Source organism: Labrus mixtus, chromosome 6, assembly GCF_963584025.1.
Source record: "Labrus mixtus chromosome 6, fLabMix1.1, whole genome shotgun sequence".
In the NCBI taxonomy this organism is placed as follows: domain Eukaryota; kingdom Metazoa; phylum Chordata; class Actinopteri; order Labriformes; family Labridae; genus Labrus; species Labrus mixtus.
In genome coordinates, this window is record NC_083617.1 from 29,855,017 (window position 1) to 29,872,160 (window position 17,144).

The following is a 17,144-nucleotide window of genomic DNA, read 5'->3' on the forward strand; positions in this document are numbered from 1 at the left end:
TGTGATGTTTTCAGAGTTTTCAGAGTCCTATCTTCAGTTTGTTTACATCTCCAGGACGGTGGCCGGCTGACTCCTCCCCTCGTGTATAAAAGTTGTTTAATTGAGGGACTAGAGAAAAGAAGAATAACATACTGTTCTCACTGCTTAACTGTGTTTCTAGATCACACTCATTTCAGGTAAATTTACATGCAGTGTGAAGATACGAGCATAATAAAGATCGCTAGCATTAGCATGCTAACACAACAATGCAGCGTGAGTTGTTTTGGTTTCATGCTGGTGCTCATGGGCGACATCTGCTGGATCAAAAAATCACATATAAAGCCTTTAAGCTTTGTGGTTGATGTTTCTTGTTGATTTTAAACTTGAGAGTCATACTAAATATTTTAGTGTTTGGCCTTAGACCAGCAAAAACTAATCCACTATAATTTGTGATTATATCCATGCTTGTATGATTGTACAGCGATTTGAACCCATCTACAGAAGTATTAGACCCTCAGAGAACCACTCCACCCCCTCCAGCTGCTCAGCTTATGGGAAGTCAGTTGAGGTTGCAGAAAGATTGTGTTCAGTTTGCCTGGTGGGGTTCTAGTCCTGTATGGACATCAGACATCATGAGTTATTATCGTTCACAAACAAGCTGATCTATTCTCTCAAATTAAAAAAAGAAGTTTAACATTCGTAATGCATGTGTAAAAAAGAAAGGAAAAGAGACAGAATAAAGAGGGAGGCTTTGGAAACAAATGCTATAGGGTTCCTAAAAACAGGCGACAAAAGATGCCTTGAAACACAAGAAGAACATTGAAGCAGACAAGGAATGGTTACTCTAAAAAGACTCTCAAGAGTACCTTGAAGCAGATTTGAAAGAGTGTCTTTAAACATTTGAAACAGGAACTTGAAATTGATGGAGAATTTTTTGCTACTTTGTGTGTCTATATGAGAAGAAAATATACCTTTTGTATTTAATGTATGCTTTTTATCAATATATAGAATCTGTTAAATGGGGATATGTTGTAGTTTTACGCGCACAATCATGTAGAATATTTTTTCAAAGCACTAAATGTTTTCTAATTAGGTCCTTTTCTTCTTCATAATGATTAAAATGGGAAGTTTTATGCCAATCCAAGATGTAAAAGTGCTCCATTCATTAGACATGTTCCACTGTCAACAGAAATAAATGAATGGGATATGTTGGCTACTTCCTCCAATTATGCTACTCTGTATGTTAACAGTAAATAAAAAACACAATGTCCCAGATATTAATTGTTTGAGAAAGGACTGTTTAGAGAAGTGATGGATGCAGTGGCTCATTCAGCCCACGTTTTTTTTTTCAGAATCAACTGATGAACCAAACCTGAGGTATGTAACCCTTGGCACATTTCAGGGTTGTGAATGAATGAGCGTGCACTGTTAGTTTCAGTGCTAGCTTGGAAGCTGCATCTAGAGCTTCAGAAAGCTCCCGCTCCACATGCTCCACATGCCTTTCCTCACTATGGGTAGCTCTTAGCAGATAACACTGCTATGCAATAACCAGAATGACAATGTCTACTCCCCTACACATATTTACTACCTCCCTCCACCCCTCATGCATGCTACAACTAAAGAGAGGCTGCAGGACTGTTCTGAAAGACTAAATGAAGAATTTTGCTTTGAAACAAGAGGAAAGCCAGCTATGAAGGGAATGCTGTTGACTGACTAGAGAACTAAAACTTCTGCAGCAAAGCCTACAACAAAGTAGTTAAGACGACTGATGCAAACACAACATTTGAGCTGTTGTAACAGTGAAGGAGGTGTGGGGCGTCTGTGTGTTTATGTGTACATCTTTGTTTCACAGTCCCCCGCCTGCTCCACACTCTTTCACAGGTATTCATTAAAAGACACAAGTTTAGACCTGATTTGGAGGCAGCGGATGAAACATGAATCAAGGAGACTTTTTTTCTCTCTTTCTAGAAAAAGCAGTCCTCAGCTACCAGACGTGTATGAACAAAATCACCGCCAACCCCCTCACTACCTACACTGTAACTTTTGGGTCATTTGACAGCTTATGTGAGCAAATCTCATCCTGTACTGTACCAAAGTCAAGAATGTTAGATTCAAATGGTGTACGAGTAACCAGCCATTTTCCTCCATTGATGCTTGAATGCTTTCATCATAAATTTCTTTAAACCTACATGTCACACATTTCAGGTTAGGCTGAATGCAGAGCTAAAGTGGTATTTAAGTGGGCAGATTCATCTGCTGGGAATCAACCACAAGAAGAGAAACTATTGAAAGTAATTACAGTGAACTTCTATGAACAGTTATGAAGGCTTAAACACTGAAACAGGCAAGTGCAGCTGTTTAATATAGCCCTTGGATATTTTTCCACATTTGGTTTTGCTTGTTTAACAGGGTCATTTCAAATACTTCTGATACCTCAGTCTTAAGAGACATTTGCCAATACGGTCAAATAAATCTGAATTCATAAGAATATACGTCCAAGTTTGATTAAGTGAGGTGGAAACTGGCACTCATACTACTGGAGACCACATCATTGATTTCAGGTCTTTGCTGGGGTGAATGCAAACGCATGAATTTAATCACTTTTTGACACTTATAGTCTGAAATAATCATAATAAAGAAACACAACAGACTACTAACCGAATCCAAAGGGAAATGTCAGGAAGTTTTTGAAATGTGGGGCTGAGTGGAGATCAGATAGAAGGGGATATATGGAGAAAATTAGAGCGGAGAGTCTGTGCAAAGTAAGAAGAAATTATAGATGTCGTAAAAATCTAAAAGGACAATATAAAGCTCTGCAACATAATGTAGCAAATATTTATCGGATTCACTAAAAAAACTCACAAGAAAGTCAAAATTGTATAGAGATACAATACTTGAGTGCAGGCCCGTCTGCAGAAATGTCTGGGCCCTCACAGGATATGATTTAAGTCAATGTATGCACATTTGATCAGTACGGTTAGCGCTAGCCTACAGGCTAACATTAGCTCTCTCTGCCTGGCTCCCATCAACCTTTGGAGCTGACTGAAATATGTTCTTGTTGGGGTCAAATGCCCTAGCCAGCTCCTCAGTTTCTTCTTCTTTCTCTTCTGGCATCCTGACTTAGTGCAAGTCCTGGAATGGCTTTTCTGACTGCGACATAACTGGCATACCAGTTAAGTGTACTGGGCCTGCTTAGGTCGATTACATTACAAAATAAAAGGGCTCATATCATAGACAAATTTTACTGAAGCAACACTAAACAAAAGGTGTGCTTTAAGAGGTCATGGTGAGTATTTAGGTGTATAATAACATTTGGTCATTGTCGCTTAAAATTAGGATGGGCCATGTTTTTTTTTTGCCAACCACCATTTTTGGGCTCTTCCCATGCTACTGGGGCCCCAGAAAGCTTTCCCCAACCAGCATCTGCATTTTGAAGTTACATTCCTCCCAACTAACTCAAAGATATCTACCTAGATATCTAGATATATGTATGTGAGGAAGGGGGAAGACAGAAACTGGGAGCACCAATTGCTCAAATTAATTTACCTATCAAAAGTCAAGTGGTCTCTCAAACGCTAATAGGATTCTAACAAAGCTCCATCCCCACACCCCACACATCTACAACCAGGAGCAACAGGGTGTAAAAGAAAAAAAGAGACAAAGAGTAATGTTATCTGACAACTGATGATTCACTAGCTGTTTCCACACAGACACTTGGGTAAATTTCTAGAAAATTTCATGACAGCCTGCCCCTGACAGCCTGCCAAAATAGCGAACATAGCAATGTCAGATTAAAATTAGAATCAGCTTTATTGGTCATATATGCTTACACACACAAGGAATTTTACTTCAGTGAACTGTGCTCTCTATGTACAAAAGGATAACGTTAAAAATATACAATAAACACAAAATACCAATGACTAATATGTACAAGACTAAATGAGACAACAGTGCAGTGGTGAGTAGTGCAAAAGATGCTGAAGTAAACATAATAATAAAAAATGTAATTAAATATTGTACTTATGTGACAGATGGGTTAATTTACCTGAGGTAGAGTTTTTTAGTAATTAAATTAAATGCTTATTAGACATTTTTGCCTTTAAAACTCTGCATGAAATTGAGGTGGAAAATTCAGCTGTTTGTGTTCACACTTGCAGCTCAGCCCTTGGAATAGTTTGGTGAAAACACCAAAAGAGTCATGTCTGCTGACAGTGGGAGTTTTTCTGCAGAAATTTGGATTGAGCTGATGTAAGAACGCAGCAGGAGTGTTCATTTATTACTCCCTGTGATCGATGTACGACAGAGGGTTGTATGCACGCCTAGTCCGATCTCTGTGCATGTGATTAAACGGGTGCATTTCATTTTTTGTTTGCCAGTGAAGTCATCTCCGCTCTTTTGTTCATATTTTGATTCTTTAAAACTATACAAAGCATTGATATAAAGACAAATAATCCCATTATAGTGTATTGTGTTTGGTTTACAATCTGATGTAAAGCACAAAGCATCACAAAGCCCCAATCCTTAATCATAATGAAAACATCGAGCAAGTGTTATCTTAATTATATTTAGGTAAATGGACTTCAGCTTATATAGCGCTTTTCTAGTCTTCTGACTACTCAAAGCCCTTTTACACCACATGTCACACCTACACATTCACACCCTTTCACACACTGATGGTAGTGGTCGCTATGTAGTATCATCCATCAGAAGTAACTAATGCCATTCATACACCACCACTGAAGCAGCGGGAGCAATTCGGGGTTAAGTGTCTTGCCCAAGGACACATCGGACATGTTGCCCGATCAAACCCTCGACCTTCTGGTTGAGAGGCGATGACTCTACCAACTGAGCCACAGCCGCCGGTGTAAAGATCTTCCTGGAAAACCAACATTGAATTTATCTGCAATAAATGTTATTTCCACGTTCGTGTTTATGTAAGACTGGAAGACATGATGATGGCTTTTGGGATGACTTCTGTGATTCTCAGTGTCCCACAGTACTGTGACACAACATGGTCCATGTGTCTCAAAGCTTGTAGGCCAACCACTCCAGAGACGAATCAGCCTACTATAATAACATGTTAAGGCTGGCTAACAGCATTGTCTCTGACCTGAACTCACTCTGAACAGTGGATTTTAAAATGTACCATCAAACCTGAGAGACAGGGTCCCATGAGCCGCTGTGATGCAAGACACATTTCCGAACTTGCCTGACAATAAATTGTAATGAATGAATGAATTAATCAATCAATCAATGTAGCAGAAGTAACATCACTTTGTCTACTCACCACATTTGTAATTTTCTGTGTCTTTAATGAGAAATGTGGTATGATGTAAAGTAAATAATGTTTCTAAGGACAAACACACCCCTCATTTTGAAAGTTTGTGCCTTAGAAGGAATCTTACACTAATGCAGGAGGCCAACTCCCATCATCTCTTCAACAGTTTCTATGGCTCATCGTTAAGCTATCACCTCACACAGGTAACACCCTTCTCAATCTGTCCTGCGCACAGTCATCACATTGTATTAATTGGTCTGATGGGTTGGGTAGTGAGTCATGCTGCATATCTTGGTAAGTATCCTGGTAACAAGAATGTTGAAGCGACATTGTCGAAGAAATGACTGAAATGCCTTACGTCAGAATGCGAGTCTTGTTCATCAATGCAAAGACTGTGGCCTGAAAACGTACCACATTGTTAAATCACAGAAGTGGTACCTCATTAATAAAAGGGGAGTAGTATTTATTCCTTCACAGTCCTTTTTTTGAATCTGTAATGTATGTGTGCTGTTTTCTCCCTCCTATGTATATTCTGGTAATTCTGGTTCTGGATTTGTTATAATTAAAATTTAAAATTGTAATCTACTTATTAACATGTACAGCCACACATACAGCTGTCACATGAATACTGTTGTAATGAGCACTTTAATATCTCCCTGAAATTAAAAACAGAGTGAAGAATAAAATAAGGGTGTAAAGTAATAATTCTTAGGTATCTTTAATTTGTGTTGTAGAGCGACAATTGACAAAATGCATTTATGTCTATTAATCACAAGACTTACGTCTGACACTCTCTCACATCTGAAGACTTTAAGTCGAAGACTGTAAGTTGTTGCAAAAACTTGGAATCTTACAAGGTCGCTTTTTGAAAGATTACAACTTGATTCCTTCAGAGATTATTTTTCATTCTGTTCTACATTTATAACAAGGGAAACACATTATGTTGAAGCAGAAACAACGTGTGTGCAGCTGTCTGTCCCACAAGACAAAGCTGTCTTGTAAATGGTAAATGGACTTGAACTTGGATATCAATTTTCTAGTCTTCAGGCTACTCAGAGCTTTTACACTTCTGGTCACACCTACATATTCACACCCATTCACACACTGATGGCAGAGGCTGCTTTGTAAAGGGATCATCAGAAGTAACTAGTCACATGGATACACATTCATACTCCACTGATGAAGCAGAGGGAGAAACTTGGGGTTAAGTGTCTTGCCCAAGGACACATCGGACATGTGGCTCGAGAGCTGGGTATTCGAACCCCCAACTTTCCGGTTGGGAGATGACTGAGTCTACCACTGATCCACAGCCATCCACTTTGTGTGATTATTATTATTATGGCTTTTGGGATGACTTCCGTGATTCTCAGTGTCCCACAGTACTGTGACACCACATGGTCCATGTGTCTCAAAGCTTGTAGGCCAACCACTCCAGAGACGAATCAGCCTACTATAATAACATGTTATGGCTGGCTAACAGCATTGTCTCTGACCTGAACTCACTCTGAACAGTGGATTTTAAAATGTACCATCAAACCTGAGAGACAGGGTCCCATGAGCCGCAAGAGTTCCCAAACTAAAATTGTTTAATGAAAGGCAGCTGTAAACAGGTGTGACTTCAACCTCCATTTAAAAGAGCTGAGAGTTTCAGCAGACCTGCAGTTTTCTGGGAGTTTGTTCCAGATATAAGGAGCATAGAAACTGAACGCTGCTTCTCCATGTTTGGTTCTGACTCTGGGGACAGAGAGCAGACCTGTCCCAGACGACCTGAGTGATCTGGATGGTTCGTAATTAATCAGGAGGTCATTAATGTATTTTGGTCCTAAACCTTTAAGCGCTTTATAAACCAGCAGCAGGATTTTAAAGTCTATTCTCTGACAGACTGGGAGCCAGTGTAAGGACCTCAGAACTGGACTGATGTGATCCATTTTCTTGGTTTTGGTGAGGACTCTAGCAGCAGCATTCTGGATCAGCTGCAGTTGTCTGACTGATGTTTTAGGCAGACCTGTAAAGACACTGTTGCAGTAATCAAGACGACTGAAGATAAAAGCATGGACAAGTTTTTCCAGGTCCTGCTGGGACATAAGTCCTCTAACTCTTGATATGTTCTTGAGGTGATAGTAGGCTGACTTTGTAATTGTCTTAATGTGGCTTTTAAAATTGAGGTCTGAGTCCATCACTATGCCCAGATTTCTTGCCTGGTCTGTGGTTTTAAGTCTTACTGACTGAAGCTGATTGCTAACTCTTAGTCGCTCCTCCTTTGCTCCAAAAACAACAACCTCAATTTTGTCTTTGTTTAGCTGGAGAAAATTTTTGCACATTCACTCATTGATTTGCTCTATGCATTTACCCAGTGCTTTTATGGGACCATGGTTGCCTGGTGACATTGTGATATATATTTGTGTGTCGTCTGCGTGGTTATGATAACTTATTTTATTGCTTTTTATAATCTGAGCTAATGGGAGCATGTAGACGTTAAACAGAAGAGGCCCCAGGATGGAACCTTGGGGAACTCCACAAGTAACTTTTGTCAATGTCACAGATTTTGTCAAGAATTTGAGAAGTTTAGTTTGCTTTCTAAAAGATGTTTGGGTGATTTCTAATGTATTGTAAGCAAACCTGGCAACCTTCACAACACACCAGAATGGGCTGATGCATGAGGCAACTGTCATGTTGACAATCATTCCAACAATAATACAGATATTATTATTTTGATGATTAGGATAGTAGGAAAAAATACTTTGATCAACAAGATGTACATGTTGAAGTACATTGTAATTTCAGAGCCCTCCTCTCCATTTTGTTCATTAAAGATTGCTTCTTAGTCCGAAAAATGACAAAAGCAGAAAAAAATAGAGATGAAACCAAACTTTTAGTTCAAAATGAATTTTTCATATCCTCAGAGACTCTTTTAAGGAATCAAAACAGACACTTGGGTGGATGATCATCTAATTCTTTGATCTGTGATTTGCCTAAATCTCTTCACAGTATCTTGACAAATGAATGAGACTTGCCGGTTCAGACTTGAGGTTTGCTTGTGACATGTAATGTGTGACTTACTCCCACATCTCGAGTAGCAATACTTTAATACAAAAATACTACATTAAAAAGTTGTATTTAAAGTTTAATGCAGGTTAGAGAAGCATTTCCTATAACTCGATCATTATGATTATGTGCATAGTACATTAAATGATAAATGCACTTGGACTTGTAAGGTGCTTATCTCGTCTTGTGACTACTCAAAGCACTTTGACACAACAGTTCACATTCACCTATTCATACTACATTAACACACTGATGGCAGAGGCTACTATGTAAAGTGCCCATCACTATTGATTAATCCAATCACACCGCTGGCGAGCAGAGGGAGCAATTTGGGGTTCAGTGTCTTGCCCAAGGACTTTGTTTAAGTTTATTTAGATCATTTTAAGAGACACCAATTCAAACACTGAGTAGCATTCTTTAAGATTCCACACTGTGATAGAATGGATCATACATAATTAAAAATTGAAATTAAAAATATAAATTTACCAATCATTATGATCGCTTGCAACACTCATGTTTTAACCCTAAATGTTTGCATTTTTAAACTGCTTTTTTTTTATCATATCACAGCTTCTCAATGTGAGATACAAAAGTCAGCCATAACATTATGCAATCCAATAGAGCAGTTCTACTAACTCTTCTACTTCAACTCCCTTTTAATTGGTCATTTAACAAACACAAGGGAGCAAAAATATTAAGAACAACTATTACTATAACACACTTCAGTACCAAATCACCGACCTCTACAACTCCAGCAATGAATAGAAAGCAGGATTATCACATTTCTTACTATTTCAACAGATACTGAAAATGTAGACTGCAACATTTGGGTGACATCAATGTCACAATGGTATGAATATGAGGGGTTAGACCCATAAAACATGATTACTATGTCTGCTTTTATTGTTGTTAAATAGTAGTGTGGTAATAAGCATTGAAGTCTACTTTAACAACAACGATCAAAGCAGTAAAACAGACAAGAAACTCTGCAACTTCATTTTCAACATGTACTAAAATGAATATGAACAAGTACCTCAATATATTCTTTAAAAACACCAGTAAAAAATCATTTTCTTATGGTGTACATTAAAACAACATCTAGTTTAAAGGCCTAAAATAATGCAAAAACAGTGTCATGATCCTTTAATCACTAAACTGAACAGAACAATGTCAAAATGGAAGAGGAATGAAGTGTGAAGTGTTTATGTGTGAAACATTGTTGCTATGAGTTTGTTTCTTTGTAAACCTGGTTTGTCCAGTTAAGGAGTGGTGTATAACTCTCTCGTGCTCTCTAGTCAGGTTTCGGCTGCCGAAAGGCCTCCAAGTGACTCTCTGCGACATAGTTCTAAGTCAAGGCGTGTGTGTAGGTGTGTGTGTGTGTGTGTATGTGTGGGTGTCTTCTAAGGGAAAAAGGGGGCGCTATGAGAGGCGGTGCTGATGCGGCCTAACCTGTTTTCCAGGCTAGCTTTAAGATATAGGCATTTAACTGGCTAAGACAACACGTCGTGCCTGACAGAGCAGCAGTGATACAGTGAAGAGGAAACATCTCTGCTTGGTTAGCTGGAGGTGTCACCAGCAGGAGCAAACGGTGAGTCCACCACACTTTATTGAAAGCCTCTTTTTGCTTAATAAGAAACTGTATCATAAGATTATATGGGAGGAAAATACTAAAAATGTGTTGTTGGAAACTAGGTTGTTATACACTTTAGCCCACATGAAGCAAAAAATTATTTATTTTACATATTTAAAATACATTTAAAATCATCGTTCTTAAGACTAGCAGTTCAACACTGCTCGCTGCCTTCAATGCGACATATTGCACAGCCTGAATTCATATTTTTCTCTCGTCTTAAATAGTGCAAAAGGGAGTTTTTTTTAAACAGGAATGTTCAGCAAATTTAGCCCACATGAAGAGAGCTTGTGCATTATGAATATAATGTGATACAATTTATACATATACTGGTATTTTGTTGAGGTTGTGGCATTTCTTCAGAAAACCTTGTTTTGAGGATCAAAGAAACCTGATGAATGTCGTAAATAAATAATAAATAAATAACCTGAGATGTTGTGCAAAGTTGTACACCGGATTTTAAGGGATCCTTTAGTTTTAAAGTTTAAAGTTCCAAGTTGACATGCTTGACATGTATAAAAATATCATATTGTCTTGTAGTGATTGCCAAAGTTGATCACGAGGTGAGGTTCTGAACATGGAGTTTTGATGCGTCATGTCTCAGTTGCAAAGCCGAAAATCTCATTCATCAGAAATGGATTCCTCCTTATTGTATTGAGGACAAGCGATAAAAAAAACACTAAACAAGCTGTAGGTTAATAAATGTACTGTGTATTTATTTTACGCCTATTATTACTAATAAATATGGTTATCATTGGGATTTGGTGTTGTCCTAACTGGGACATACCAATCTCTGCTGTCATCTGGCTCACACCCTGCTGATGCTGCCGCCCTACTTAAGAGGGTACACCCGTTAAGAACATCGGCGTAATTACCTTTTATTTATTTATATCAAGTAGGATTACAAACATTTAAAAGGTGTGTCAGGAGAGGTCAAGAAGCCAACAGGCTTACACAAGGGACCTTAAGAGAACAAACAAAGCGATAACAATTACACACATAGGCCTACATAAACACATACACACACACATATATATATATATATATAGATATATATATATATATACAGAGACACACATTTATATATATATATATACACAGACACACACATTTATATATATATATATACACACACACATATATATATACATGTATATATACATACACACATACATGTTCACATAACACATATGTACAATATGTAACAATAGTAATTGGACACCCACAGTGGTTTGAGTTTTTTAAGATCTTACTCTCCATATCCCCTGAAAAAAAGCATACACCATGTTACTTAACACTTTACATGTGCCAAGTTGTCAATCTCTTAGTCACAACCATTTAAAAAAAGTTAGGACTGCTGGGTTGCTTGTCTACTTAAAGACCTAATTAGCTTCAAAGGCAGCGCCTATTTATGACTGTTGCATTAACACTAATGGGTGTTAGCTTGTAGCATCATGTTTTTATTACATAAGTGGACAGTTCAGATTTCCCTGACTTACTTTTCTTGAGACCTTTTTATTTGCAACGTTGCATCTCTAAACTTGTGGCCTGCTCTGTCATTACTTTTGCAACTTTTCTGCAAGTGTATTACATTTTGTGAACATGTGATGATGTTGGGGTGTGGTTGAAGGAAGGGCTGTGTATGAGTGAGGGTGCTGTGCTTGCTGGTATGTCTGTCAGAATGCATCCAAACCAACTGGTTTAGATGCATGCATTCCCCTGAACAAACCTGGCAGAAGCTTTGAATTCCTAAGCTGTGATGTCATACGGTGCGTGGGCGTGGGCGTCGTTGTTTCTCCCATAGAAAATGAAAGGGTTGCTGAAGGCAGGTGAAGAACTCCAAGGACAGGCAGGGATACATTGACCCCATCCCCGTTAGGTCTTTAGACAGCTGATGCAAATTATTCTAGTATCTATCATCGAGATCTTCAGGTGATACTGTTTTAAACTCTAACTTCTGACGGTGCTTATTCTACTTTTCCCTCATGCCAACATGAGGGTGTGTGCTCATCTGGGGTCAATAAGGAATTGCCTTATTAAAAAAACCAACTAAACATTAAATAATGTGTTAAGTTCCTATCTTCCAATAGGTACAAAATGTTTGTATTAAAATAGTTTAAGATACTGTTTATCATTATCATGTATGACTAATGTTGCCTTTCTCTGATGTTTTGCAGATATCTTTGTGGTGAATCGAGTTTCCAGGCTTTTTTTTACTGCTGGATATGTGGATGTAAATCAAACTGAGAAATTATGGTAAATATAAAAAATAAACGTACAAATGATGTGTGAAGTTTTATGATCCACATATGAGTTTGAAATATGGAATGAAACACAAGAGCGAAGTGCAAAAGGGAAAGTGGAGCAATTATGTTTTTTTTTAACCATTGCAAATAATTAACAGAGCCTGGACATGCAGAGAAGAAGTATATCAGACAGCCTCATCCTGGACGACACCGGAGACGGAGTTATCATTACAAGAATCACAGATGACAGGGTTGCAGCACAGAGTGGCCTGCAAACAGGTAAAGAAAGAACAGTGAAAATTAAATCACTTATGTTACATTACCCTTGTTGCATTTAAGGAAAAGATTCACAATATGCTACTTCTGAAGAGTGGTTTCTACTTTTTTTAGGGGATGAGATTGTTGCAGCCACTATTCACCTAGATCACCTCAACAAATATGAAGTGCTGAACATCCTGAAGGTCCTGGAGCCATATGATAAAAACATGAAAGTTCTCACAAAGAAGGAGCTGAACACAAGTGCTGGCCTTGGCTCCTTGGGATTAGGTCTTGGAGACCCTTCAGAGGTACAGGGGGTGGTTCAGACAATTTAAAAAACTTGCCGGGGCATCTTTATTTCTATGCAGATTGATGTGTTTATAAATGAAATTGTTTTGAGATTGGAATTTAAAATGATTTGAGATTAGATTCCTGTCTACCTTCCAGTGACATGGAGGTCAATTTGAATTTGTCATTGAATTTGTGCAGTGAACAGTTTTTATGGGGTACATTTTTTCATTCTAAATGAGTTCTAGTCCTTAACCTCCTAGGGCCCACAGACGGTTTCAGATCAGGCATACAAAATAAAAGCTAGTTGCCTGGCTTTATTCATCAAAATGTCACCAAATCAAATTATTGTCGATAATAAGCAAGTTATAAAAGATCGAGACGAGATCTTCTCTAATAGATGTTAACCTACTTTTTTTTATGAATTTATCACCAACAGATGCTCAACCTAAAGAAGGATCTGTCACTGAATGCAAATTCTGAGGCACCTGCTTTTTCCCTTAATGGCCTGAGTGGAAATGTAAATGCTGGGCAGGGTTTGGGGGGTGATATTAATGGTCCCACTCTCAATGGAGACATCCCCAGTTTCAGTCTAAACAAGCCCTCAGCCAATGCTGGGACCAAGTTCTCCATGCCCTCCCTAGGTCTGACTGGACCAGATGTAAAAGGAGACCTAGATGGCACTCTAAAAACACCTGATTTCAGTGTCTCAACCCCCAAGATAGACACTACCAGTCCCTCTATTGACATTGAAAAACCAGACATCAAAACAGGCAATGCGAAATACAAGCCCCCAAAATTCACAATGCCACACTTCAATATGCCGAGGTTCAAAACCCCAACAGCAGAAGCAGATCTTCCAGGAGGGACAATCAATGGAAATCTAGAGGCACCTGACCTCTCTCTTTCAGGCCCAGAAGTGGATCTGAAAACCCCTGATATAAATCTGAAAGCCCCAAATGCTGATCTCGATGCACCCTCAGGAAAAATTAAATGGCCTCATCAAAACTGGAAATTACCCAAGCTTAAAGGTCCAGATGCTGACTTAAATGCTGAACTGCACACACCTAATGCCAGCCTGTCAACACCAAAGATCGATGGGGATTTAAGTGCACCAGATGTAAATGTTAACCTGCCCAAAGCGGACATTAAAGGCCCTGATGTGAATGTTCAAACCCCTAATCTTGACATTGACGCTCCGTCAGGTAAATTCAGGACTTGGAAATTTAAGAAACCCAAATGGCATGGTTCAAAACCTGATCTAGACTTAGATGCAAATGTGAATGCACCAGATGTTGATCTCTCGGCTCCAAAAATGAAGGGGGGAATTAATACCCCAGACATTAATATGCCTGATGCTGACCTCAAAGGTGCTGATCTAGATGTAGAGGCTCCATCCGGCAAATTCAACTGGTTTCATAAGTTAAAGAAACCCAGACTTCACGGTCCAAAAGCAGATCTGAATCTTGGTGCAGATGGTGATCTCTCTGTTCCAAAACTTGATGGTGAGTTTAGCACACCAGGTGTTGGTCTGAATTTGCCCAAAGCTGATGTTGATGTTAATGTACCAGACGCTGACCTTGATGCTCCCTCAGGCAAAATCAAGTTCCCAACACTCAAAAGGCCCAAGTTTTTGCTCTCTGGGCCAAAGGTAAAAACCCCAGACGTTGATGTTGATTATGATGCGAAAGCACCAGACCTCAGTGTCCCTCCTTTATCCCTTGATGGACCGAATGTTGATGTTAACGCACCAAATGTAGATATTGACACTCCGTCCGGGAACCCCAAATGGTTCAATCTCAAAAAGCCAAAGTGGGGACTGTCAGGTCCTAAGGTTAATGGTCCAGATGTGGATCTGGATGCTGATATCTCTGCTCCTGACTTGAGTCTCCAAGCTCCAAAGATTGATGGTGAGATAAATGCTCCAGATGTAAATCTGAAGTTACCAAGTGCTAACCTAGAAGCCCCAAAGATCGATGCTCCAGATGTTGAAGCTCCGTCTGGATTATTCAAATGGTTCAAAAAACCTACATTTGGCACACTGAGGGGTCCAAAGGCTGACATTGATGCTGATATGAGTGCACCAAATTTAGACCTCAAGGCACCAGATGTCAACCTTTCAGCACCAAAAGTTGACGGTGGATTTGATGGACCAGACTTTGATGTCACCCTACCCAAAGCCGGTATTAAAGGTCCAAATATGGAAGTTGATAGTCCAGATCTCAAACTTGACTCGCCAGATGGTAAACTAAAGTTTCCTACAATGAAACTACCAAAATTTAAAGGACCCAAAGTCAAGGGTCCTGAGTTAGATGCTAATTTAGACACACCCAACATTAATCTTGACTCACCTAAAATTGACCTGGATGCACCAAATGTAGACCTAAAAACACCAGATCTCTCCCTGTCTAAGCCAAAAATCAAAGGCGGTTTCGATGCCCCAGATTTTGGCATTGACCTGCCAAAATTTAACATAGGAGGACCAAAGGCTGAATTACCTAATGCAGAACTAAAGACTCCCAATGTCTCTGTTTCTGATCCTAATGTTAAATTGCCAAAATCTGATGTCAAAGCACCTGATTTCAATCTTTCAGCCCCCATAATTAAAGGAGATCTCAGTGCTCCAAATTTAAATCTGAATGCTGATCTCAACACAGACCTTAAGGCCCCCAACTCTAATATCACTTTACCAAAGGGTGACATCACCATGCCTAAAGTAGATCTTAAAGGACCTGATGCACAGTTGAAAACACCAGATCTGGATGTTGATTCCGGTCTTGGCAACTTTAAAATGCCAAATTTGAAGCTTCCAAAATTCGGACTATCAGATACTTCAGTCAAGTCGGGAGTAGGGGCACCACAGGTAAACATTGACACTCCTACAGCTAATGTCGACTTGGCTCCTACAGTTGACCTAAGTGGACCAAAGCTAGATGGTGATTTCGGAGGAGCCAAATTAGATGTGAAAGCTCCAAATGTAGATGCCAACATTGAAAAGTCCAAATTTCCACATTTCAAGTTTCCCAAGATTAACTTTCCAGGAAACAATGTAAAGGCTCCAGAGATTGATGCAACTGGAAACCTTGACCTCTCTCCTGATTTGAAGCTCAAAGCTCCCAGTGTTGAAGGAGGAATCAGTCCACCTGATGTCAGTGTCTCTGGTCCGGAAGTGGGTGCTAACCTCAACAAACCTAACCTGGGTATCACAGCTGAAGCAGATGCTGCTATTAAGGAATCTCCAAAAAGTAAGCTGAAATGGCCCTTTAAATTTGGACGAAAGTCTGTTTCAGGTGATGAGGAGGGAAATGATGTTGAATTTGAAACTGGCGCCTCAAATGATGATGTAGAGGTTCCTGCATTCAAATTCCACAAACTGCCCAGAAACAGCATTGACGGCACTTTAGATATTGGTGAATCCCTAGGCTTACCAAAACTTGAGCCAGAGGATTATGTCCTCAGCAAAGGAGTCCGCCTGCCAATACTAAACACAACATCAAAATCGGGAGAGAAAATTGACATTCTGGAGAGATTAAAAATGGCGAAGGAAAAATTACCATCCACTAACGTCTCACCAACTGAAGCAAAGAATAATGTTGATCTGAAGTTTGCTGCCCCAAGTCTTGATGTCAAGGCCTCCACAGAAGGAAAAGATTCCTCTTTGGTGAGGGGAGGCACTTTCAAAGTAGAAAAGCCAGACGCTGTACTGGGCATTGTAGCCCCTCAAATTTCGACATCAGATGAAAATGACAAATTGTCATTGAGTCTCTCCAATATGCTTGGCCTAAATATCAAGGATTCAAGTGCTGACTGATTCCTGCAAGGCTTACTTGACATGTAAAGCTTGAGTCAAGAATCATTGTAAATACATGTAACTAAACATTGGTTTGTGAACATTAGGAGAAATGTTTACTGTTCATTTACACTTGCCAATTTATTTTCTGCAGACAATGCCAGCTACAGTATCTTTCTTGTGTAATAATTTTCAGTAGCCTAACAATGACACTTGTTTCATAAACCATGTGTATATTCCTGTTATTTATACAAGATTTCTTTCTGAAAATGTATGATTTGCAAGTATGTTCCTTTTTAAATACCTGCCTCAGTATTGATTGTGATAACACTGAGCTGTAAAGGATTCCCAGAAGAGCTTCTATTTACCTAAACATTTTGTAAGATAAGTGAACTGTGTGAGTGAGTGTTTTTGTTCAATAAATATCTAATAATATAATGGAATCTTCAATACACTTGTCTTTCTTTACAACTATAAAAGCGAGGTATTCAAATAATAACTTGTTGTTTGTGTCTAACTTGACTGAATTAAACGGAATGAGAGGCTTAACAACACTTTAACTTACAGATCCATAATTATTTAAATTCAGAGCATTAAGATTATGTTTTTTTGTCAAAGTGTATGACAGAT

General features: G+C 39.0%; 1 protein-coding gene across 1 annotated transcript; it reads left to right on the forward strand.

Moving 5' to 3' along the window:
- Nucleotides 1–9,764: 9,764 nt before the first annotated feature.
- On the forward strand, nucleotides 9,765–16,957 carry si:ch211-125o16.4 (neuroblast differentiation-associated protein AHNAK). Its single transcript, XM_061040827.1, has 5 exons — nucleotides 9,765–9,890; nucleotides 12,110–12,188; nucleotides 12,337–12,457; nucleotides 12,569–12,744; nucleotides 13,164–16,957. The coding sequence occupies exons 2-5, from the start codon at nucleotides 12,186–12,188 to the stop codon at nucleotides 16,533–16,535; spliced, it is 3,672 nt and encodes a 1,223-aa protein (XP_060896810.1). The 5' UTR covers nucleotides 9,765–9,890; nucleotides 12,110–12,185; the 3' UTR covers nucleotides 16,536–16,957.
- Nucleotides 16,958–17,144: the final 187 nt, after the last annotated feature.

What these genes read in the sequence shown, in the direction of transcription:
- si:ch211-125o16.4 (XM_061040827.1), top strand. An exon ending in ACAGAGTGGCCTGCAAACAG is followed by an intron (nt 12,458 to 12,568) that starts GTAAAGAAAGAA and finishes TACTTTTTTTAG; the next exon opens with GGGATGAGATTGTTGCAGCC. An exon ending in GTCTTGGAGACCCTTCAGAG is followed by an intron (nt 12,745 to 13,163) that starts GTACAGGGGGTG and finishes TATCACCAACAG; the next exon opens with ATGCTCAACCTAAAGAAGGA.